This window comes from Musca domestica, unplaced genomic scaffold (genome assembly GCF_030504385.1).
Source record: "Musca domestica strain aabys unplaced genomic scaffold, Musca_domestica.polishedcontigs.V.1.1 1, whole genome shotgun sequence".
Taxonomy (NCBI): Eukaryota; Metazoa; Arthropoda; class Insecta; order Diptera; family Muscidae; genus Musca; species Musca domestica.
In genome coordinates, this window is record NW_026712114.1 from 11,461,639 (window position 1) to 11,485,669 (window position 24,031).

Sequence of the window (24,031 nt, forward strand, 5' to 3'; positions counted from 1 at the left end):
TTAAATGCTGGAGTGCTGTAACGATAGACGCTCGTGGTTTTACAGCCAAATATAAAGAAATCACACTATCACGCTTAAATTCCATCACGAATAACTTTTTTTCTGCAAAATTCTCGCCAAAATGCTTTTGTACGCTTGTAAGCCATATAATGAACTGTCATGGGAATAACTTTAACAGCAGTCTGAAGTTGGTTGCAGTTTTTACATCTCATCCTGTACAATGGTGTAAGGTATACAAATATATACATTCGTTAATAGGTCAATAGATTTTCTATTTTTAACCATGAAGGAATGCGGTTAATTTTCATTTTTTCCATACCAAAAAAAATCATATGCAAAAAAAATTGAAAGAAGTGAACTAATTTTACAGCCATTCAAAGTTGCACGTTGTTATTTTGTTTTTCTCATCCTCTCATCTATTCACAGTGTAAACAATGAGAACCGAATAATCATGTGGCCATGAACTGGTGTTTTAAACTCCAGCGACTTTAATAGAAAATATAACCACTTTCCAACACTGTTTCAGTTTAAGCCAAAAGATATAGGAAAAATGGCCACAAAACAAAATCAACGTTAAGAGAGTCACGTATTAAAACATGGCTCAAAAACAAATGGCTATCGAGTTAAGGTGCTAGAGGAGAGAAAAAGAGATGACGCCATACAACAAAAAAAAAAAACGTTCAAGAAACCCGTCAAAACGTAACAGTTGTTGTTTCTTTTTACCTTGTGTTAAACAGAGGTAAGCTAAGGTAATGGCCACAAACAACACAGCCACATTATGAGTCACTTGGGTTTGTATTCTCCGATCCAGAGAGACAAATGGAGTGATCTCCCTGGTTAGGGAGAGAGAGATACTTTACTCAAAGAGACAGACTGACTGACATTTATGGTGGTATGTATCTCATCTGAAGCTTAGCTTAATCAATTATGAGCTGTGAGTGTGTGTTGTTGTTCTTGTTCTTTTATGAGGAGGAATACTAGTGACTGTCATTAATGTTCTGTCCGAACAGTCGTCGTTCGTTCGTTGTCATACCAATGAAGAGTGGAAATTATTCTGGACATTAAAAAAATTATTTTCCAAGTGGAAATGTATTATTTGCTTGACTGGCGCAGCAGCTGCTACTGTCGTTACTACTAACCTAATGTTGATGGAACGTCGATGTGTCGGTCTGTCTGTCTGTCTATCGTGTGCTGATGGTGGTGATTGCTCGGAGGATGATGATCTTTAGTGTGGTTTCGAAAAATACAATTTGAAAAACAAACAAAAAAGCAGAAAATAATTAATCCAGTGATTTCTAGTAGTAGTACACAACCAACAACAATAACGCCAGCAACGACGAAAGGAAAAGCAAACAGCCAATCCACCGCAAAACAAAAGTGCATTATGAAAAACAGAGGAAAAGCCATCGCTGCAGCAGCATAATTAATTGAATCGAAAAACAACAACAATACCAAATAATAAAAAAAGGTAATTTGTATTTTGAAATCACCCACAAAAGCCAAGCTTAACATTTCATTCATATTGCAGAGTTAAATTGCCACTAAGCCATGGCACAGCAACAACAACGTTTCGCCGTCGTCGCTACCATAAGAAAAAACAGAATAACACCACCTGGCCACCGCCCTAAATTTGCTTTGGAATTATTTCTATGTTTATTCTTTTTACTGTTAACTCCGCGCGTAGAAAATCTTGCCACCGCTCAGGGCATTGAAGAGACACCATATTATTACCTGGGCTGTTATACGGCCCGTTTGGATTTGACACAAGAACAACTGTTCAGCAAAGTGCCGCAGGTGTGTGTGGAAATCTGTGAAGTTAAGGATTACAGTTTTGCTGCCCTCTCCGATGACAAGTGTTATTGTACGCACACGGTGCTGGCTGAGGAGAGGCAAGATGATTTACTCTGCTCAACGCGGTGTATAGCCAGTAAATCCGAATATTGTGGTGGTGCGGGGGTACACAGTTACTATTCCACGGAAGTGGCCAAAAGTGCAGCAGCCAAAGAACTACAAGTTGTAAATGCCACCGAAAACAGTCTAACCATATCCTGGCTACCACACAATCCGATGAAACATTTCATAGCCGGAGTGGAGTCGACGCCAATGATTCGCATAACAAACTACATGATTAAAACGGAACGTCTCCATACCTATTCGATGCAGCCATTTTTCCCGCAACCCGAATTCATTGTCCAGGGTAATGAAACGAAATTTGAAATAACCGATCTACATCCGGCAACACGTTATCAAATAACCGTTCAATCGTTATGTGAAAGTAATACTCAGGGTGCCTCGAAGTGTGGCACATCCGTGGTCGAGGGTACCACTTTGATTGGTGAACCAAGTCCCATGCCACCACCACCGAAAGTCTTGACCACAACAGATAAAACCATCACCATACAAATAAAACCTGTGCGCAACAACAATGGTCCGGTAACCAAGGTATTGGTCATTGTTGAACATGTCGATGATGCAATTACCCAACCGTTTGACAGTGCTTTGCTCGGCAGCCATTCGGAGGCAGAAGAGAATGGTTTGCCGTATTACATAGCGGCTGAATTGGATTATGATCGTCCGGGTGATAATAAGACGAGGAAATTTATTGTCGGCGACGGGAAGCGGTATGGACGCTATACAAATCCACCGTTGGATAATAAAAATTCGGATGTACATATTAGTTTGGCTGTGGTGAGTATAGATCGAATGACAATTAAAAAATTTATATCCTAGTTGTTTTTAGTGTTGAAGTAATTTGTAGGGAAGTGTTATTTAAAATAAACCTATAGATCATATTTATGCATACATCAGTTAAATTTATACTCATGCATAAATTTAGACGAGCGATATCATAAGATTGGTTTCGAAACTGTTAATATTATAATAGAATTGATTTTTAATGAATCTTTACTAAACAAATTGTTGTTACCGATTTTCTACCCGAAGAAAATAATGGAATCGTGGTAAGGGTTATTAGTATACATTAAAAATATCAACTACAGGAAGTTCAATTAATCAGCCTGTTGGTGACAAAATTACGCCGCATTATTAAAAAAACGTGCAAAATGTCTGTTCAAAAATTTTTTGAGATGCCGTTGAATTTAAAAAGATAAAAAGTCACGGATACAAATAAAATAATTCAGATATACTTCACCATCCATAGTGTGTTCTGTCACCGCTTATTTTAGGTGCACAATCTTCACATATTAATATCCTTCAGGAGGCACCCCTAATTATTAAACTCCCGACACCGAATTCTCTTTAAGCAAGGGCAACTACTTTGACAAGAATTCAAACAAATGGCCAACTCATCTTCAGGAAACTGCTTATCACAGTTCGTCTAATTTTTGTGGTCGAGGAGAATTGTTAAGGCATAAAGAGATATAAAAGAGAAAGGGAGGGTCTAGGTAACATTCACTCTGAACCATTCATTGAAGCTGAAGAATGATTGCAGTCAAGGCAAACCGTAATAATTTTTCTCCAACCTAGATGTCGCTGGAACACAGGTTCTCAATTTTAGAATGGGGCGTAATTCTTTTTACTTTTTTAACTGAACGTACCCACTTTCCTCACCAATTACATTGAACGCAACCAGTACACGTTGCCGAATTCGTGAGTTTGGAAACAGAGTAAGCAGTCCAGGAAATGGACAGAATATGTATCTATTTTTATTATCTATTAATATTCACAAAGTCCTGATAGGAAATGAAAATCGAAAATACAGCGTGAAACCGTCCATGGAGATCAATACTAATCGCTACATCGACAAGAACAAAATTCAATAATGTAATGAATGGGGCATCAATGCGAATCATATCAAAACAGTTCCGATTTATATGGGTAATAAACCATTTTCTAGTCTAACCTAGACTCATTGATCTCTCTTTCGAGCTTACTTTGCAGCATACTTTTAGGTGGTTTTTACAACTTTTAAACTGAAAAGAAAAGTTTTATAGTATCCTTGCAGAATACGCAATGCAAAAGATGATGTCCAATCAATGGTACAAGTGATATGGGCTGGCTTCTTTTTTTTTTGACTAATATGGGTGAGATGAAAAAACTGCAATCAACTTCAGACTGCTGTCATTTCTAAGCCACTCGTCCGACAGCTGTTAAAATTATTCCAGTGACAGTTCATTACATTGTTTACAAGCGTACAAAAGCATTTGAGAATTTTCCAGAAAAAAAGTTATTCGTGACGGAATTCAAGCCTGATAGTGTGATTTCTTTATATTTGGCTGGAAAACCACAAGTGACTATCGTTAGAGCACTCCAGCATTTAAATGTGAATAAATCTTTTGTGCCTCGTACCATCGCATCGCTTGCTACCGTGATATTGGTAGCGTAGGCCGACGTCAAGGAAGTGGACGGAAGAAAACTGCAACATCAGCAGAAAAGCCTCGAAAAGTAAAGAATCGACTGGATCGAAACCCGCGTTGCAGTGAACTCGTGAGCTGAACATATCGCAATATTCCATTCGACAAATATTAAAAAATGAGCTCGGGGTAAAACCATTGAAATTTAAAAAAGTGCAAAAACTTGCACCGCAACAAAAAGAAAGAAAGTAGACTCAAAAGAGCTAAAGAGTTGCTTCTCTTGTCCGAAATGGTGAACTGCTGAATTTGGTTTTCTCCGATGAGAAAACATTCGTTGTCCAGCAGTTTGTAAACAAACAAAATTATCATGTTTAATTCCTAAAGTGGCCATCAGAACTCAAGTGCCGGCCATGGTGACGGTGTGGACGTTCTCCGCTCGTATTAATCGATCGTGGCATCAGAATAAATGCCGAATATTATCCCGAAAATATTCTGAAGGATGTATTAAAGCCTTGGGCACGCAAATTTTTTGGCCGCAGACCTTGGACATTCCAACAGGACTCAGCACCATCGCACTCAGCACGCGCCACCCAAGAATGGTTACAAAATGAGGTTCCTCCTGGATACCAATCCGTTGGACTATTGTGTCTGGAGTATTTTGGAAAGCAAAGTTGGCACTAAAAATGCCAAAGTGTCGATCACCTCAAGCAAGCGCTTCGCCGGGAATTGGCCAAAATTCCGTAGAGCAACATTCGGGCAGCGTGTGACGGTTTCATTGGCCGTTTGAAGGCCATAATTCGTGCCAAAGGTGACCAATTCGAACAAATCTAAACTTATTTTAAAATTTGATGCTATTTCCGACATTTTTTGCTTTCATTTAATAAAATTTTTAAAAATTATGGCGTTTGTCTTTGTTGCAGTTTTTTATCTCACCCTGAATTAGTTCATATTCCAAAGGCTGCCATTTTTTCCATAAGCATAGATTTGAGGAATTTATCAAAGATGGGTGGTAATAACTATTCATAAATAAGTTGTTTCACAAAATATATTGTATACTACAATAATAATGCTCACAGCTACCTTGGACATCGCTTTCTACAAAGAAATATAATTAGTTATTTTTTTAGTTTATTAAAAATTAAATGATTAAAATTTCATTCAAAAAATTCGTTATTAAATTCTTTCCGTTTCCTTTCCAGGTAAGCACCTTGAATAACATCACGAAAATCCTCTATGCTCGCAGTACCCATGAACAACATGTCAGCTCAATGGATAATTTCACCTATTCAACATTTGAATCGGGCTCGAATTCTGTGGTCGCCTTAATTGTAACATGTTCCGTATTTGGTGTGTGCTTTATACTCTCCGTCATTACGTATTTCTATTTACGTTACAAAACTTGCCAACTGCGTGCCATTCGGGGCGGCAATTCGCATGAAATGACAATGCAACAACCGATTATTGATCGTGAAAATAATGGTTTTGTAATCGAAGATGATTTACCACATAATGTGGAGAATTTCAAGGAACAACTTAATGGGTTAGTGGATCGTTTGGAAACGCAAAAGAGGATACCACGTAATAATCTGCGCCTGAATGTCAATGACGTGGTGGCAGTTGGTAATTATGGCGATGTAATAACGGGGAAATTATTGCAGAACACCTTGCCCGAATCAACGGCAGAGTGCCAATTGCATGTTTTATCTTTAGACGAACTGATCAGTACGGATCAAGGGAAATTGTTGCAGGAATTTCGTAATCTCATTAAACTACAAGAACACCCGAACATTTTGGATTTCTATGGAGTGTCGGCCAGTACCGATTGGTTTTATTTTGTGTTTGAACACCAAACAGTTACACTGAAACGGCGTTTAATTGAGAGCAGACGGGCACCCAATTCGGCACCGGTACAACGTATCACCTCGCTATCGGAACAAATGATTTTGGAATGGATATACGAAATAGCCAATGCCATGGAATATCTGGCCAAATCCAAAGTCGTACACAAACATTTATGTTCGCACTGCATCTATGTGACAGCCGAGATGAAATTGAAGGTATCGGTGTTTGAACCCACCCCGTATGTTCAGAATCAAAAGAAGGTCGATCAAACCCGCTGGCTGGCTCCAGAAGTTCTGCGCTATCAACATTATTCCACCAAATCCGATGTTTGGTCGTTTGCCATTGTTGCCTGGGAGTGTTGCTCATTGGGCGCTACACCATATCCCCAAATCAACAGTTCAAATAAGATATTGGATGCCCTGAAGAGTGGTTCACGTCCAGCCCAGCCATCATTTGTCTATCAAGATCTTTATCAAATGCTATTGAATTGTTGGACTTTGGAACCCAGCGAACGTTCAAATTTTGATGATATCACATTTAATGTACGGCAAATGATGACCTCACCAAGGCATTCGTTGTGTTTTGATGTCCAGGAGAATAAAACCACGATGAATAGTAACATTTTGGATGCATTACCATTTTATATGCCAGCATTGGAAATGGAAAATTAGGGGAACGATTGGATATCAAGCCTATACCAACAAGAAATAAACTGCATGTACAATTTAATGGTCATTATTATTATTTTCTTTAAATAAGCTTTAATAATATTTAATACAAATTGAAACGAAAAATTGAGTTATGAAATCTTTGATGCATATTTTTAAAAACTATATTAGTCAGGTAGCATAAAACAACCACAAAATGTAATTTATGTAAATAAAATTTAGAATATAAAATACAATTGTGTCGACATATTTTAGATTCTCAACGCAAACAGTTTTTTTTTTTCCAGATTTCCGAGCAAATAATATTCAAATTTACTATTTGCAAAGTATAGAAAATGCTTTACTGCAAGTAGCGAAGCCATTAGAGATAAAAGAGTTTTATGACTCAGATAATTAGGAAAATTATTAGATTATCAAAAACAAAACCAAAACATATTAGCAATTATTCAGATTACAAAATGGGTAAAAATAGAATAGGATATGGAAAGACAGGTGGCCGGGTCATATATTCGTGCTTGCTATCAAAATCCGAAATTGGCGTATAGCTGGGTGGTATATGAAATATGCCAAATTCTTAATATTTAGATTGAACACGTATCAAATCGGAAAAGAATTAGCTCAGAATAAAGTGGAATGCTTTTCGTTCCTCCTTTTTGATTCAGTCCATATAAAGTCATAAGAGGCATTCTGTTTTATAACCGATTACATGATCCGATTTATTTGGCCTTGCAGAGTCTCGTAATTTGAGGAAAATAATTAATATCAAGTAAAGTACAGGGTTAGATGAAAAAAACTGCAACAAATTAAGACTGCCTTTTCTAAGACACTAGTCCGACAGCTGATAAAATTATTTCAGTGACAGCTAATTTTTCAGAAAAAAAGTTATTCGTGATGGAATTCAAGCTTGATAGTGTGATTTCTTTATATTTGGATGGAAAACCACAAGTGGCTATAATTAGAGCATTCCAGCTTTGAAATGTGAATAAATCTTTTGTGTCTCGTACCATCGCTCGTTACCGTGATATCGGTAGCGTAGCCCGACGTGAAGGAAGTGGACGGAAGAAAACAGCAACATCAGTAGAAATGGTTCGAAAAGTAAAGAAGCGACTTGATCGAAACCTGCGTCGCAGTGGCCGAAAAATGGGTCGTGAGCTGAACATATCGCAATATTCCATTCGGTAAATATTGAAAAATGAGCTCGGGGTAAGGCCATTGAACTGCGAATTTGGTTTTCTCCGATGAAAAAATATTCGCTGTCCCGCATTTAAAAAAAAAAAAAAAAAAAATGATGGTGTTTACTTGCCAAAGAGGTCAGCTGAAAATGTGCACCTTCGGTTGGCCACAAGAACACAAGCGGCCATGATGATGGTGTGGGCCGCTATAACAGCCGATGGTCGCTCTTCGCTCATATTAATTGACCGTGGCATCACAATAAATGCCGAATATTATCGCGTAAATATTCTGGAGGGTGTATTAAAGCCTTGGGCAAGCAAACATTTTGGCCGCAGACCTTGGACATTACAACAGAAGAATGGTTACAAAATGAGGTTCCTCGTTTCATTTCCAGCACACAATGGCCACCAAAATCTCCGGATACCAATCCGTTGGACTATTGTGTTTGGAGTATTTTGGAATGCAAGGTTGGCACTAAAAAATACCAAAGTGTCGATCAACTCAAGCAAGCGCTTCGCCGGGAATGGACAGAAATACTGCAGAGCAACATTCGGGCAGCGTGTGATCATTGGCCGTTTGAAGGACATAATTTGTGCCAATGTTGACCAATTCGAACAAATTTAAACTTATTCTAAAATTTTATTCTATTTCCGACATTTTTGGCTTTCATTCAATAAAATTTAAAAAAATATGTATAAATATTATGGCATTTGACTTTGTTCCAGTTTTTTAACTCACCCTGTATATGAAATACTTCCCCCACTCAATATGATATACGGAAATTTGATAAGGAGTGGACCAACATAACCATTATACACTTTGTGTGGAAGAAACTGCAAGGAATGGTCCGATCCGTTCCATATTCAGACTAGATCTCAAGTATTTGAAATTATTTTGTTATGCGAAGTTAGAAAAAACACTGAATAATTATTTTGAATTAAATACGAGTTATAATTATTTAACATTTTCACCCTTCGGCAGAGGTCTGTTTCAGTCCATTTTCACTCTTTATCTGGAGTTGGTAGAAATATTAAGATATGGCGAGTTTGAAAAGAATCGGATGCACATTTCTCATTTAATCAGCCCCCAAAAGGAGTGGTTTGTTATACCTTATCTTCATACCAGACCGACAACTGGTAAAAGAATTGAGATTTGCGAAATTTGAAGGCAATCGAATGCTTATTTTCTATTTTATAAAAGTTATGTGATTTAAAATTTTAAAAGTGGGCCGACATTGACCATTTCCACTCCTGATGGAAATATTGGGATTTGAAAAATGTTTACAAAAACGAATGATCCCTTAATTTTTTTCTTTAAAAATGATGACCTTTTGTGATGGAGTTAGTATAGAGAAAGACCGATGTTGCTCATCTCCGGTCTCGATCTTATTTTGATAATATTACGATGTTCCAAGTTTGGACCAAATCGGATACTCCTTTAAGTGTTATTGTGCGCACCATCAGACAGACGAACGGACACCGCAAGATCGATTCCTGAAACTGATTTCGTCTAAAGGGACCTAGGACCTCTATTGGCGAAATCAGTTCCCGTTATTTCGATGAGTTAGATTTTAACCGTATCACATGTTATACACCCCTCTGTAGCCAAATATCTGAGGTTATAAACATTAAAATACAACGGTGCTCCTGAGCTCCTGATTCAAACATTTGGAGTGGTGAAGATATCATGCCAAATGCTGGGTTAACATGTCTTGTTAACCTTTTTGATTAGGAAAATGCTGTGATTTGGAAAATGACTGGATGAAGATGACAAGCCAAAAGCTGGGTAAAGAAAATGTCATACCGAAGGTCAGGATATTCAGTATTTTGATGATTTTAGCGACATTATTCACCGGAATTGTTTCAAATTTGGTATTTGAATTTCGAAATGGATACTACACCTTAAGACAGAAAAATGTCTGTGCAAGTCCACGTCTTCGTATAGCCTCCATATAACGGTACCTTCCGATATTCGTAATTTTGATGATTTTAGCGATATTATTCACGGGAATTGTTTCAAATTTGGTATTAAAAGTTCGAAATGGATACTACACCCTAAGACAGAAAAATGTCTGTGCAAGTCCACGTCTTCGTATAGCCTCCATATAACGGTACCTCCCGATATTCGGTATTTTGATGATTTTAGCGACATTATTCACGGGAATTGTTTCAAATTTGGTATTTGAAGTTAGAATTGGATACTACACCCTAAGACAGAATATTGTCTGTGCAGGTCCACGTCTTCGTATAGCCCCCATATAACGGTACCCCCCTATATTCGGTATTTTGATGATTTTGGCGACATTATTCACCGGATTTTTTTCAAATCTGGTATTTGAAGTTCGAATTGGATTCTACGCCCTAAGACAGAAAATTGTCTATGCTTGTCCAGGTCTTCGTATAGGCCCCATATATCAGTACATCCCTATATTCGGTATTTTGACGATTTTAGGTACAATACCCATCGAAATTGTTTGAGATGTGGTATTTCAAGTTCTAAATGGATGCTACAACCTGTGACAGAAAATTGTCTATGCAGGTCCAGGTCTTCGCACAGCTCCGATATAACGGTACCTCCCTATATACGATATTTTGATGATTTTAGCTACATTATTTACCGTTTATTTCATGTTTCGAATTTTGATATGGTAATGGCTTAAGACAAACAATGCCTATGTAGGCCCACGTCGTATACACCTCAATATAACGGCTATATTTGGTGTTTTTAAAATTTACACAGAATGTTTTAATGATTTTATTTTCTGAAAATTTCCAAATTCGTTCGAAATGGTGGAGGGTTTTCAAAGTTCGGCTCGGCCGAACTTACTACTTTTTAACTTGTTAACATTAGAAATTCACCCTTTCCCTGCATATTGCTCAACCACCCGAAATGTTACCGAAATATTTTTCTGGACAAGTCACTAATTGCCTCTACAACTTATTCCAAAGCGGTTTATGCTTAGGTTAGATGAAGCAAAAATCCATTATTACTTTAAAAATGTTCATTGATTGATCCCCATCCCAATATGGGTGTCAAATTATCGACACTGCCAAAGGTGTCAAACATTTTTTTCTAATAAATAGTTCATCAGCATTTTCCAATATCCATTACGTAAATTTTTGTGTTTATTTTGAAATAGGCAAGAAAAAGAGAAAATAAATCATTAAAATTCTTGTAAAAACAAATGTTATGAACTTAAATAATATTAATTTGTTGTCGGTTTGGGAAATATTTTTCCCTGTATATAAATTATATTATGATTACATAGAGTATATAAATGTATACAACGATGGCAAAATACGCCAAACATTTCGCAAAAACTTGTAAATTGCACAGCACTAAAAATCATTAATAATATTTTATATATACATATGTGCAAATGTATATTTGAGTGTATTTTATTTGAGAATTTAATAGTATTGCTTGATTGTTGCCACTGCTTTTTTTGCATTAATTTTATTTTGTTTAAAAAAATAACAATATGTTTATATTCCCACCTTGACTTTGGACAAAGGCTGACTTGTTTTTTTATTGTTGCTTAGCTTTGAATTCAAAACTGTTTTTTCGTTTCGTTTCGGAGGCGCTTTTTTCGTTGCAAAAAAGTTGTCGATATTTCCTGCGATAAATATTTGGAAATCTAAAAGAAAAATTCACACTTTTTATTTCTCTTCTTTGTTTTATAAAACTTAAAATTCGTTTGCTAAGTTATTTGAAATTTCACAAAAATATATTTATGAAATAAAACAAAAATTATTAATATTTTATGGCAACAAAAACATCGATGACGACGAAGATGATAATTAAAGGTAACGCGCACAGGCCAACAATGCAAATATTATTTTCGTGTTTTTGTCGTTCGTTGTTTTTTTTTTTCTTTTTCGAAATAATAATTAATAAAAAAATTGAAACAAGCAAAGAAAGCGTAACGAAACAATATAATGTTTATAACACCACCTCGACAAATTCAAAACTAAATGTATTTTAGCAAAAATATTTCGAACATTTCGAATACCAGAAACAGCAACAACGACAACAGCACCAACAATCGCACATTGCCAATATCAGAGACACAGGGTATCTTCAGGGGGCAAATACAACAATCTCGAAATAATTATGGGGACGTCGCTCGCTCGCTTGCTAACTCACTCGTCAGAAACACACACACTGCCGCATTCGTTGGCTAATCTCAAAAAGAGAGAAAAAGCCACAATTTTTTTTTTTTTTTCAAACACTAAACATTTGTCGAAACTTATCAATAATTAATAAATGAGAGATCTAAAAGCAAATTCGAAAAAATAGAAAATATTGAAAAAATTAAAAAAAATGCTCTCGAATTTTACATGATGATCCTATTTAAGTATTCTCTCGAAAGAGAGAAAGTTAGAAAGAGACCAAAAATTTAGATTAATTAATATTGTTAGGGATGTCGATCAAAAATAGATTTTAGTAAGATATTAATTTAAATTTGAATATAGTCTATCTTATAATATGAACGTTTTGTAGGATTCTGCAACAAGTGCAAAATTTGGATAAAATAGTATAATTGATAGTTTTCGTAAGCATCAGGAAACAGATGAACTTTGCTGGAAATGCGCAACGCAACGCTCCTTTAGTCAAAAAATGGAATATCTCAAAAAATCGATTTTTCAGACAACGATTTAAAGATTGATTGAAAAAAAACGACACTTTAAAGAAAAAGGTTAACACCTTTCAAACAATTTGTTATACCCTCAGCCATATGGCTAGAGAGGGCATATATCATTTGATGCGGTCAAAACGTGCCTCATCGAAATAACGGTTACGGTTTTAGCTCCTAAGTCCCAAATCCGTTTCAGGACATTTCGAGTCGATCTAGCTTAATCCGTCCGGCCTTCTTTTCGTTCGTCTGTCTGGCTGGCTGGTGCTGGGAGTATACGATTTGGTCCAAACTTGGTACATCGTAATATTTTTGTAAAAATTAGATCGAGTTCGGAGATGGGCAATATCGATCCACTCCTTCTGGTACCTCCCCCACAAAATGTCGAAATTTTCAAAAAAAAAATATATTTTCTGCACAAAAAGGGAAACGATAATCCGATTTTGCTCCAACGTTGCAAATTCGAATATTTGCGTCAGTGCTAGGTCAGGTGCGAAAATGGACAATATCAATCCACTCTATCAAGTATCTCGCCCCAAAAAAGGTTCAAATTTTTTAATAATTATAACTCCTATAAAATGTGATGTAAGAGTCCGATTGTCTTCAAATTTTACACATCCCAATTATTTTAGTAACCCAAGGTCTGGCGATAAGATGGAATATATTGGTCCACTCCTTCCGGTACCTCCCGGATAATTACAACTCTTATAAAATGTGTTATAAGAGTCCGATTGTCTTCAAATTTTACACATCCCAATAATTTTAGTAACCCAAGGTCTGGCGTTAAGATGGAATATATCGGTCTACTCCTTCCGATACCTCCCGGATAAATACAACTCTTATTAAATGTGATGTAAGAGTCCGATTGTCTTCAAATTTTACACATCCCAATAATTTTAGTAACTCAAGGTCTGCCGTTTAGATGGAATATATCGGTCCACTCCTTCTGGTACCTCCCTCACAATAGGTCGAAATTTTGAATATCCATGAAGCTCATAAAACACGAAATAAATAAATAAACATCAAATTTCATTTAGACTTGGCACATCTGAATATTTCCAAGAACACAGAATCTGCTATAAAGGGGGCAGAGATCGGACCATTTCTTCTGATACCTCCACCACAAAGGGTCAATGTTCTGAATAACCAAAACGTTTATAAAACCCGAAATAAGCATCAGATTCTCTTTATATTTCACACATTTCTTTAGTAATACTAACACAAGATCTGTTGTGAAGATGGGATATATCGGTCCTCTCCTTCAGGTACCTCCCCCACAAAGGGTAAACATGGAAGAAGACGCAGTGGAAGAATATCCAGACCTGCCAGAACGCTGCCCTGAGAACTGCGAGAGGGTGCCTCCTCATGACACCAGTGGACCATCTACATGAGGAGGCGAAAGTCCTTCCTTTACGTCAGCATAATCATATGCTTTCGTTGCAGTACCTGCTTGGGTGTTACCGTGAGAGTCATCCCAACCATCATATGGTGGATAACTTCCCTTACGTCAGCATAATCATATGCTTTCGTTGCAGTACCTGCTTGGGTGTTACCGTGAGAGTCATCCCAACCATCATATGGTGGATAACTCTCCCCCACCCAGGCGTGTCAGGAAGGACATACATGATCTAGAGAGGGAGGTCCAGCGCTACAAGAGACAGCCTCTAGATCAAGAAGCCTATCAGGCAGGTCTGAGTGGCATTCACACCGATGCAGTCGCGGATGCTATCAGCAGTTATAAAGTGAATGCCGTCCTCGGAGTCCACCCCCATCCATTGCAGCCGAAGAACGTCAGCTGCCTAGACAAACCAGGGTAGTTTTGGCGCAATTACGTTCAGGATGGTGTAGTCGCCTCAATTCGTATTGGGCACGAATTGATGAAGATGTGCGTGACGCCTGCCCGGCGTGCGATACAGGCCCGCACAATACGCTACACCTTTTTAATTGCTCAGCCAAACCTACCCAACTCACTCCAGAGGATCTCTGGCTACAGCCCGTTAAAGTAGCCGAATTTCTAAACCTGGATCTGGAACCAGATTAGCAGAACACAAACACACACATGTACTACTGCTACAAAGGGTAAAAATTTTGAATATCCATGAAGCTCATAAAACGCGAAATTAACATCCGATTCCATTCAGACTTGGCACATCCCAATATTTCCATCAACACAAGAACTGTTATAAAGATGGTAGAGATCGGACCATTTCTTCTGGTACCTCTCCCATAGGGTTCAAGATTTTGAGAAACCCAACGTTCAAAGTAAGCCAAATAAGCATTTAACTCTCTTCAAATTTACATACAAACATTTTTGCTAACACAAGATCCGTTGTGAAGACGATATAGATATCTCCGAACCCCTTGGTACCTCACCCACAAAGGGTCACAATTTTCAATACTTTTATCTGTCATAACTTACGAAACAAATCAGCAATTCTTTATAATTTGATATATCTAAATATTTCTCTCAATCAGAAACTTGGGATGAATATGGATTTTCTGATGAAGTTACCAATATGGACCAAACCTGGCACGTCGCAATATTTATATCGTATTTATTTAGGCGCGGTATGAAATGGACAACAACGGCCCATTTCTTCGGAATCCACTCCAAAGGGGGTTACGACTTTGAATAATCATAACAGATGTCAAACTATATTTAAATAATCGAACATTATCTGAGGGTAAACGTCTCTCGACAGAACCGACTGATACTCTTTAACTTGTTTCAAAATTCAAATATATAATACGCTTCTAAATCGACATCCCTAATTAATATAATATCTAAAACGTGACAATAATTCAATATACATATTTATATTATACCTAGATCTAATAATTACATATCAAAAGAGAGCAACAGCGAAAGTTTTGTTAATTTGCAGTTGCAAAAGCGTTTCTATCTCTCTCTCCCTCTTTCCCTTCAAATATATATATTCAGACCGCCGTCAATCAACCAGCCATCCATAATTAATTGGTGTTTAAAGGTCTTTGATAAAGCAAATGAACGACGAGCAAACAAACCGAAATAAAGGTAGCAGCTACGCATTGACAAAAGTAAATAAATAATAGATGACGTTTACACTTCAAAACAGACTATACGATAGACGGTAAAAAGGAAATATGGCATGGAACGATTATGAGATCCACTACAAGTCAATGATATAATTTAAAAATATTTTTCATATTTTCATTAAAAATAAAATCCCTTGAATAGAAACTGTTCTAAAAGAAACTGTCTAAAGATTAATATACTTCTTATATCCATCACCGCTCGTTGCCGTTGTTATCTTTTTGTAATATGTCTTCATGTATGTAGGAAAAATATTTGACCATGAATATTTTAATGTTTTATTTTTGGTATTTTTCTCTCTGTGTTGTGTGCGCGTATGACCAGATTACCCACTTCTGCTGTTTCTTTTTGTTGTGGCTGTGTCATTGTTATTGTTGTTGGTATTATTTGCATATATGTACAATATGAATCGAATCTACGTAATAATTGCCAAGAGATCAAAAAACACAAATGGCAAAATGATTGTATTTTAAACACTATTGCGCTTCATGTTGGTGGGGAGGGGATAAGAGGTTGTTGGTAGAAATGCTCTTTCGAATTAGTCACGTTTATCCAAGGGGTGCTAAACGGAACAGGAGCATCGTCATCTTCGTCATAAAGTGGGAAATGTAAAATGCTAGAAGATTTTAATGGTCACAACGAGGGTAAGACATTCTTTTCTAAACAGTAAGAGGTGAACCGTACAGATTAACTGGTAGAGTCGATTGAATGATCCACATTTTGTACCTTGAATCAGGATGAATAAGAGGAGAGTGCCATAGGACAACCAACCAACTCTAAAAAATTTCCAGTAGCAAAATTAATTTTTCAAGATATCTAATACACAACGTTAGATCATCAAAATGGTACCCCGACAGTATTTATTGTCATATTCAGCAATGGAAGTGGTTCTATGTGACGCAATAATTTCACTGGTTCGTTGAAGTCATAAAACATCCGATCTTTCCTTCATCATGTGAAACAATTACTTCAAAGACAAACACATTTTCACGAAGAGTGACTTATGTTAACTCTTAAAATGATTTGGAATTGTTTTGTCTAGAAGAAAAGGATCGTCAAAGGAGCGCAGGTGTCAAGAGAGATGCTAACCATGCCACTTGTACCGATAATTGGCTTCGAAATTTTTCCGGGTAACCACAAAAATTAGCTAGGGAGTAAGCCAGAACAAGCCTTCCTTTATTTGAGGCTGTCGAGCAAATTACCCTCCGGCCAAGTTTACATCCAAATTGTGCATAAGGTGATTTTTGTCCTCCCATAATGCGATAGGCTGATCTGTGGGGTTATAGCTATGCGGCCCAGTGAGGTTTGCGGACTATAGTGATAATCTGTGAAGTAGAGTTCTGACCTGTCAAAAGGCTGCCTAACTTTTATAATGTATATGCCGGTCTGTGGTTAGCTTCGACGACGGCATTCATTCTGTAGTTGTTGATGGCATTGATTGCATTAGTATGAATGCTACTTAGGCCAGCCTGATAGGCTTCTTAATATGGAGACTATCTTATATCGTTGGACCTCCCTCTCTAGATAGTGTAAATCCGTTCTGACACGCATGGGTGAGGGAGTTTAAATCACCATAAAAATTAAAAAATTTAGATTTTTAAAAATAAAAAAAAAAAAAATATAAAATTAGCAAATTGTGATACTTATTGGCCTAATGGCTTTTTCATTGCAACATATAAATAAATAAATGAAATGAAATAAATGAAATATTTTCCATCTAACTAGGGTATCATTTGTATGCTAATTTTTATATAAATGACATGTATACCCATTAAGGGATTTAATTACCAAACCTCAAACAATTGCGTTGGAAAATGTGGCTATGCTGATCAAAATTCCAAATATGGGAAGATATGGATCCACTTTAAATCTGAAAATAATTTTAGACATAACATACGTAGACGAAATTTTTAGCCGTCTAGGTCGATCCTACCAAAATAGGAGCGATAACTTCAAACGGACAGAGGGGCACGTTGGAATCGTCTTAATATTTTACGCTGATCAAGAATGTTTATTTCGCTGTGTGACAAAAGGAATGACAATATTTAATTTACCATCCACAATTTGTGTTGTGAAGGTTAAAATTATTCCAGTCAAAGCTTATTATATTGTTTACAAGCGTACAAAAGCATTTTGATGAGAATTTTCCATTATTTATATTTGGATGGAAAACCACAAGCGGCTAGTTACAGCACTCCAGCATTTAAATGTAAATAAATCTTTTGTGTTTCGTACCATCGCTCGTTACCGTGATACTGGTAGCGCAGCCCGACGTCAAGGAAGTGGACGGAAGAAAATAGCAACATCAGCAGAAATGGTTCGAAAAGTAAAGAATCGACTTGATCGAAAACCGCGTTGCAGTGGCCAAAAAATTGCTCGTGAGCTGAACATATCGCAATATTCCATTCGAGCTCGGGATAAAGCCATTGAAATTCCAAAAAGTGCAAGAACTTACACCGCAACAGAAAGAAAATGGACTCAAGAGAGCAAAAGAGTTGATTCGCTTGGCCGAAAGTGGTGAACTGACGAATTTTGTTTTCTCCGATGAGAAAACATTCGTTGTCCAGCAGTTTGTAAACAAACAAAATGATCGTGTTTACTTGCCAAAGAGGTCAGCTGAAAATGTGCACCTTGGGTTGGCCACCAGAACTCAAGCGCCAGCCATAATGATGGTGTGGGCCGCCATAACAGCCGATTGCCGCTCTCTGCTCGTATTAATCGACATCAGAATAAATGCCGAATATTATCGCCAAAATATTCTGGAGGGTGTATTAAAGCATTGAGCACGCAAATATTTTGGCCGCAGACCTTGGACATTCCAACAGGACTCAGAACGCGCCACCCAAGAATGGTTACAAAATGAGGTTCCTTGCTTCATTTCATTCATTTCCAGCGCACAATGAGCACCAAAATCTCCGGATACCAATACGTTGGACTGTTGTGTCTGGAGTATTTGTGGAAAGCAAGGTTGGCACTAAAAAATACCAAAGTGTCGATCACCTCAAGCAAGCGCTTCGCCGGGAATGGGCCAAAATACCGCAGAGCAATACGAACAGCGTGTGACGGTTTCATTGTCCATTCGAAGGCCATAATTCGAGCCAAAGGTGACCAATTCGAACAATTCTAAACTTATTCTAATATTTGATGCTATTTCCGACATTTTTTGCTTTCATTCAATAAAATTTTATATATAAGAATTATGGCGTTTGACTTTGTTGCAGTTTTTTTTTATCTCACACTGTATTTTCCAAAATAAGAAAAAAATATTCATCTTTTGGGATACGTCATCCCTAAATTTTTAATATAAGGAGCACATTTGTTTGGATTCCTTTGTTTTAACATGTTTACTTTGGAATTCAAAATAACAAGAAGATCAAAGGAACATTGAATCCTCTCTAGACATAGCAGGGTAGTTTTTGTTCAAAAATGTATTGTTTTATAATAGACTTGGAAGAATTTCCAGAGATGTTTTAAAATATTTATATGTATTGCAGGTTTAAAAAAATATATATATTGAAAACGTTTCATAGCTCTCATATGAAGAAATATTTAAACTTCTACTTTGGGTAGCTGATTCTAATAACTAGTAAAAAGATTTAGGAAAATAATATCAATGTGTATCTATCACCAACACTTTCTGATTGAATGTATATCATTCCAATTAGAATTGCAACATGTAATTGCATTTATATGTTACAACATTCGATAATATTCAAACAAGAAAGATAAGTAATATGCCAAAAGGGCAGATAAACAAATACAGTGGTGGGAAAAAAAGTGGGATCAACTGACTTTCAACTTTGTAATGAAAAGCAAGGTATTCTATCATGCAAACCAAAAATTTCGCAAAGCATCATATTTGTGTATACCTCGGCCATAACAAATGGCAAAAAAAATATTAGATAAACAAATATGGTGGGGGCACATTACAATTAGCGCACAACAAAAATAAACAGTACAGAATATGAAAACAAAAAACGTAGCAACACCATAACCACCAAAACACCTATGATTCCATTGTTGGAATAACCATATATTTCTTACATCCCGACATCCGTCCATATATGCCAAACAATAATCCTCATCATCATCATTACGACAAATCAAAGTGCGGTAGGGCAATGGGCACGTCAGCGCCTTAAGTATCTGCTGCTGCCGTTGTTTTTGTTCATTGTGTCTAGTTGTCGTAACCAATTTTTTAAGGGAAAACAAAAACACATTTGCTAATTTGGCTATTCCCAGGAACTTATGACTCTCTAAGGAACACATATAACATGGGAATTAATTGCCAGGGGTCACTACATCTCTTCCAAGTTCGCACTTTTTTTGGCAAAAAAAAAAAAAATACTGGGCACAGAAATGCTGATGCACACACACAACACAACCATCGTTGTTTTTCGTTTATTTCTCATACCTCTACACACCGCGCACACACACACTCGCACGCACAGAATACAGAGAGACAACATTCGATATTATTGATATAATTTCACAATTTAATTAACAATTTCACTTAAAATGACTTACTTGTGCCGTTATCTAAACGTTTTGTTATTGAATGGAAATATGTTTTGAAGGGAAAATCATAAAAAAACGATTGGATATCTTTGCTAAAGTTCACCTTACAAAAACTTTTTCTCTTCTTTGCGTATTTTTTGTTTTTGTATCTAGTGAGAGAACAGAGCCAAATGAAATGTAACGGCGTATCAGTGAGGGAATCCAAGTAAACGGCGTAAGTTGATTTGTCACCGCTCGTTGTTGAGCACAATCGAAATGGAAACCTAAAGCGTAAAGCTGTGGCGTACTTCGGTGCATATCGTTAAGCACTACGTTCCCAAAGTCATGATAATAGGTATTTTGACAATTCCGATTATCACATTTTTGTTTGAAAAAATTATCAACATTTGACTGAAAATCAGCTTTTCCAATAATAATCATTTAACCATGATACAAGTTAATAAAGATAACCTTATTTACAAGGTGAGATAAAAAAACTGCAACAAAGTCAAACGCCACAATTTTTACATTTTTTTTAATTTTATTGAATGAAAGCAAAAATGTCGGAAATAGCATTAAATTTTAGAATAAGTTTAGATTTCTTCGAATTGACCACCTTTGGCACGAATTACGGCCATCAAACGGCCAATGAAACCGTCACACGCTGCCCGAATGTTGCTCAGCGGTATTTTGGCCCATTCCTGGCGAAGCGCTTGCTTGGGGAGATCGACACTTTGGTATTTTTTTGTGCCAACCTTTTTTCCAAAATACTCCAGATACAATAGTTCAGTAGATTGCTATCCAGAGATTTTTGTGGCCACTGTAGGCTGGAAATGAAGCGAGGAACCATGGTACAATGAATTCAAGGTGGGGCAGAACTACCATATGATTTTAATTTTTTTTATTTTTCTGGCTTAATATGTCATCTATATTTGTTTATATATGTGTTTTCTTTTCAATAACAAAAAAATTGTTCAGAAAACATTGAAAATCGGGTGTTTTCAAAATGTTTATTTCAACGTATGCATCGACAAAATCTAGAGTTTTTGTAGCGAAATAATCCTTTAGAGATATATAGTACATGATTTTGAAAAGAAGTGTTGACCTTTCATTCAGTTATCGCGGTTTTCAATTATTTATTCAAAATAAATGCAACAAGTTGTTTGATTTTTTATTGTTTCGATACTAATTCTGACATTACAAGCCAAACAGGTAGACCTCTATACTTGCAATTTTTTCAAAGTTGACCTACCTTCTCTTCATTGTACCATGATAATAAGTATTTTGACAATTGAGATTATTACATTTTTGATTGAAACATTTATCAATATTTGATTGAAAATCAGTTTTTCCAATAATAATCATTTAACCATGGCACAATTAAATAAATTTAACCTCATGTACAGTGTGAGATAAAAAATCTGCAAAAAAGTCAAACGCTATAATTTTTACATTTTTTTAATTTTATTGAATGAAAGAAAAAATTTTCGGAAATTGCATCAAATTTTAGAATAAGTTTAGATTTGTTCGAATTGGTCACCTTTGGCCTTCAAACGGCCAATGAAACCGTCACACGGTGCCTGAATGTTGCTCTGCGGTGTTCCCGGCGAAGCGCTTGCTTGAGGTGATCGACACTTTGGTATTTTTTAGTGCCAACCATGGTAGAAGAATATAGGTAGAAGCGTCGACACAGATGCTGGGACAATGAACTGTCAAACCAATTTTGGAATTGAAAATGTTGAATGAAAAATTATTTAAATTTGTAAAAAATGTTGAAAACGCGAATTATAAAAGCCTCCGACTGACGTAGTATAAGAAAACATATAAAAAATTATTTATATTTGAAAAAAAAAAAAAACATTAAAGGGCAAAGTAAATAAGAAGTTTGAAGCTTTCACAAAGGGATTACAGAGCCGCACTAAAATCCAGCCGTCGTTTTCCATTATAACTTGACATTAATATGCCTAGCCATTACTTCAAGCTTCTTATGTACCATGGTAGAAAAATACAGGTAGATGCATCAACGCTTGGGAGCATTGATCTGTCAACATTTTTTAAATTTCTTTTCAAATATAAGTAGATTTTTATATGTTTTCTTATACGACGTCATTCGGAGGATATTATTATACTCGTTTTTCAACAATTTCTACAAATTTAAATAATTTTTCATTCAACATTTTCAATTCCAAATTTGGTTTGACAGTTCACTGTCCTAGCAGCTGTGTCGATGCGTCTACCTATATTCTTCTACCGTGTTATGTACTTAGCCCTTTACATTTTTTTGACATATCAATGCCTCCAAGCGTTGATGCATCTACCTGTATTCTTCTGCCATGGTGCCAACCTTACTTTCCAAAATACTCCAGACACAATAGTTCAACGGATTGGTATCCGGAGATTTTGGTGTGCGCTGGAAATGAAGCGAGGAACCTCATTTTGTTACCATTCTTGAGTTTTATTACCGTTCTGAGTGCGATGGTGCTGAGTCCTGTTGGAATGTCCAAGGTCTGCGGCCAAAATGTTTGCTTGCCCAAGGCTTTAAAATACCCTTCAGAATATTTTCGCGATAATATTCGGCATTTATTCTGCCCAAGGCTTTAAAACGAGCGGAGAGCGACCATCGGCTGCTATGGCGGCCCACACCATCACCATTGCCGGCGCTTGAGTTCTGCTGGCCAACCGATGGTGCACATTTTCAGCTGACCTTTTGGCAAGTAAACATGATCATTTTGTTTGTTTACAAACTGTTGGACAACGAATGTTTTCTCATCGGAGAAAACCAAATTCGTCAGTTTGCCACTTTCGGCCAAGCGAAGCAACTCTTTAGCTCTTTTGAGTCTATTTTCTTTCTTTTGCGGTATAAGTTCTTGCACTTTTTGGAATTTCAATGGCTTTATCCCGAGCTCATTTTTCAATATTTGCCGAATGAAATATTGCGATTTCTTCTTCTTACGAGCGAGCCAATTTTCGACCACTTTCGATCAAGTCGCTTCTTTATTTTTCGAAACATTTCTGCTGATGTTGCTGTTTCGGAGAAAACCAAATTCGGCAGTTCACTACTTTCAGCCAAGCGAAGCAACTCTTTAGCTCTTTTGAGTCTTTTTTCTTTCTCTTGCGGTGTAAGTTCCTGCACTTTTCGGAATTCCGATGGCTTTACCCCGAGCACATTTTTCAATATTTGCCGAATGGAATATTGCGACGCGGGTTTCCATCAAGTCGCTTCATTACTTTTCGAAACATTTCTGCTGATGTTGCTGTTTTCTTCCGTCCACTTCCTTGACGCCGAGCTACGCTGCCAGTATCACAGTAACGAGCGATGGTACGAGAAACAAAATATTTATTCTCATTTAAATGCCGAAGTGCTCTAACGATAGCCACTTGTGGTTTCAATGTATTTCGAACTTGACTCTTTGAAGCCATTATGGGAATCGTGTTCCCTTTGGACCCGTTGTGTGGCTAAAATATATCTGCTAGTCTCACGGTAAATTGTTCCAATAACCTGAATTGTCTTGTTCTCAACGGACCATCGAATAAACCTGGGCGCCATATTTCTGCCACAAAGTGTTGAGGAAGCTGCTCGAATGGTCCTTGATTAAAGTCAAGTGAGTTGCCCAAAGCCACTGGTGTATGAACGTAATATAAGCCTCTAGAGTTTAAAACCATTCCAGTTGTTCGCAGAATGATCCAGAAACCTGTATGCTGGTTGGAGACCGTTATTGCTATATATTCTTAAGTTAATGCGGGATAAACTCATTCAAACAATAACAATCGTCTCTTCCTTGCTCCAGTAGTTGATAGAAATAAAGGTGGGAATACATCTGACTGGCTT

The 24,031-nt window shown here is 36.8% G+C and overlaps 2 protein-coding genes across 3 annotated transcripts in view; one reads left to right on the forward strand and one right to left on the reverse strand.

Annotated features, from left to right (window-relative positions):
• Window positions 1–20,391, reverse strand: part of LOC101895744 (atlastin) — a 37,294-nt gene extending 16,903 nt beyond the window's left edge. Inside the window, exon 1 of one of the 2 annotated variants that reach the window (XM_011296018.3) lies at window positions 20,233–20,391. The gene's annotated coding sequence lies outside the window, so the exon portion shown is untranslated. Of the gene's footprint in view, window positions 1–11,493; window positions 11,931–20,232 lie in introns of those variants that run through there. The other variant, XM_005187857.4, reaches the window with a different exon arrangement.
• Window positions 690–7,024, forward strand: LOC131801027 (putative inactive tyrosine-protein kinase Wsck). The gene is made up of 3 exons (XM_059118981.1): window positions 690–1,468; window positions 1,529–2,688; window positions 5,513–7,024. The coding sequence occupies exons 2-3, from the start codon at window positions 1,549–1,551 to the stop codon at window positions 6,824–6,826; spliced, it is 2,454 nt and encodes an 817-aa protein (XP_058974964.1). The 5' UTR covers window positions 690–1,468; window positions 1,529–1,548; the 3' UTR covers window positions 6,827–7,024.
• Window positions 20,392–24,031: the final 3,640 nt, after the last annotated feature.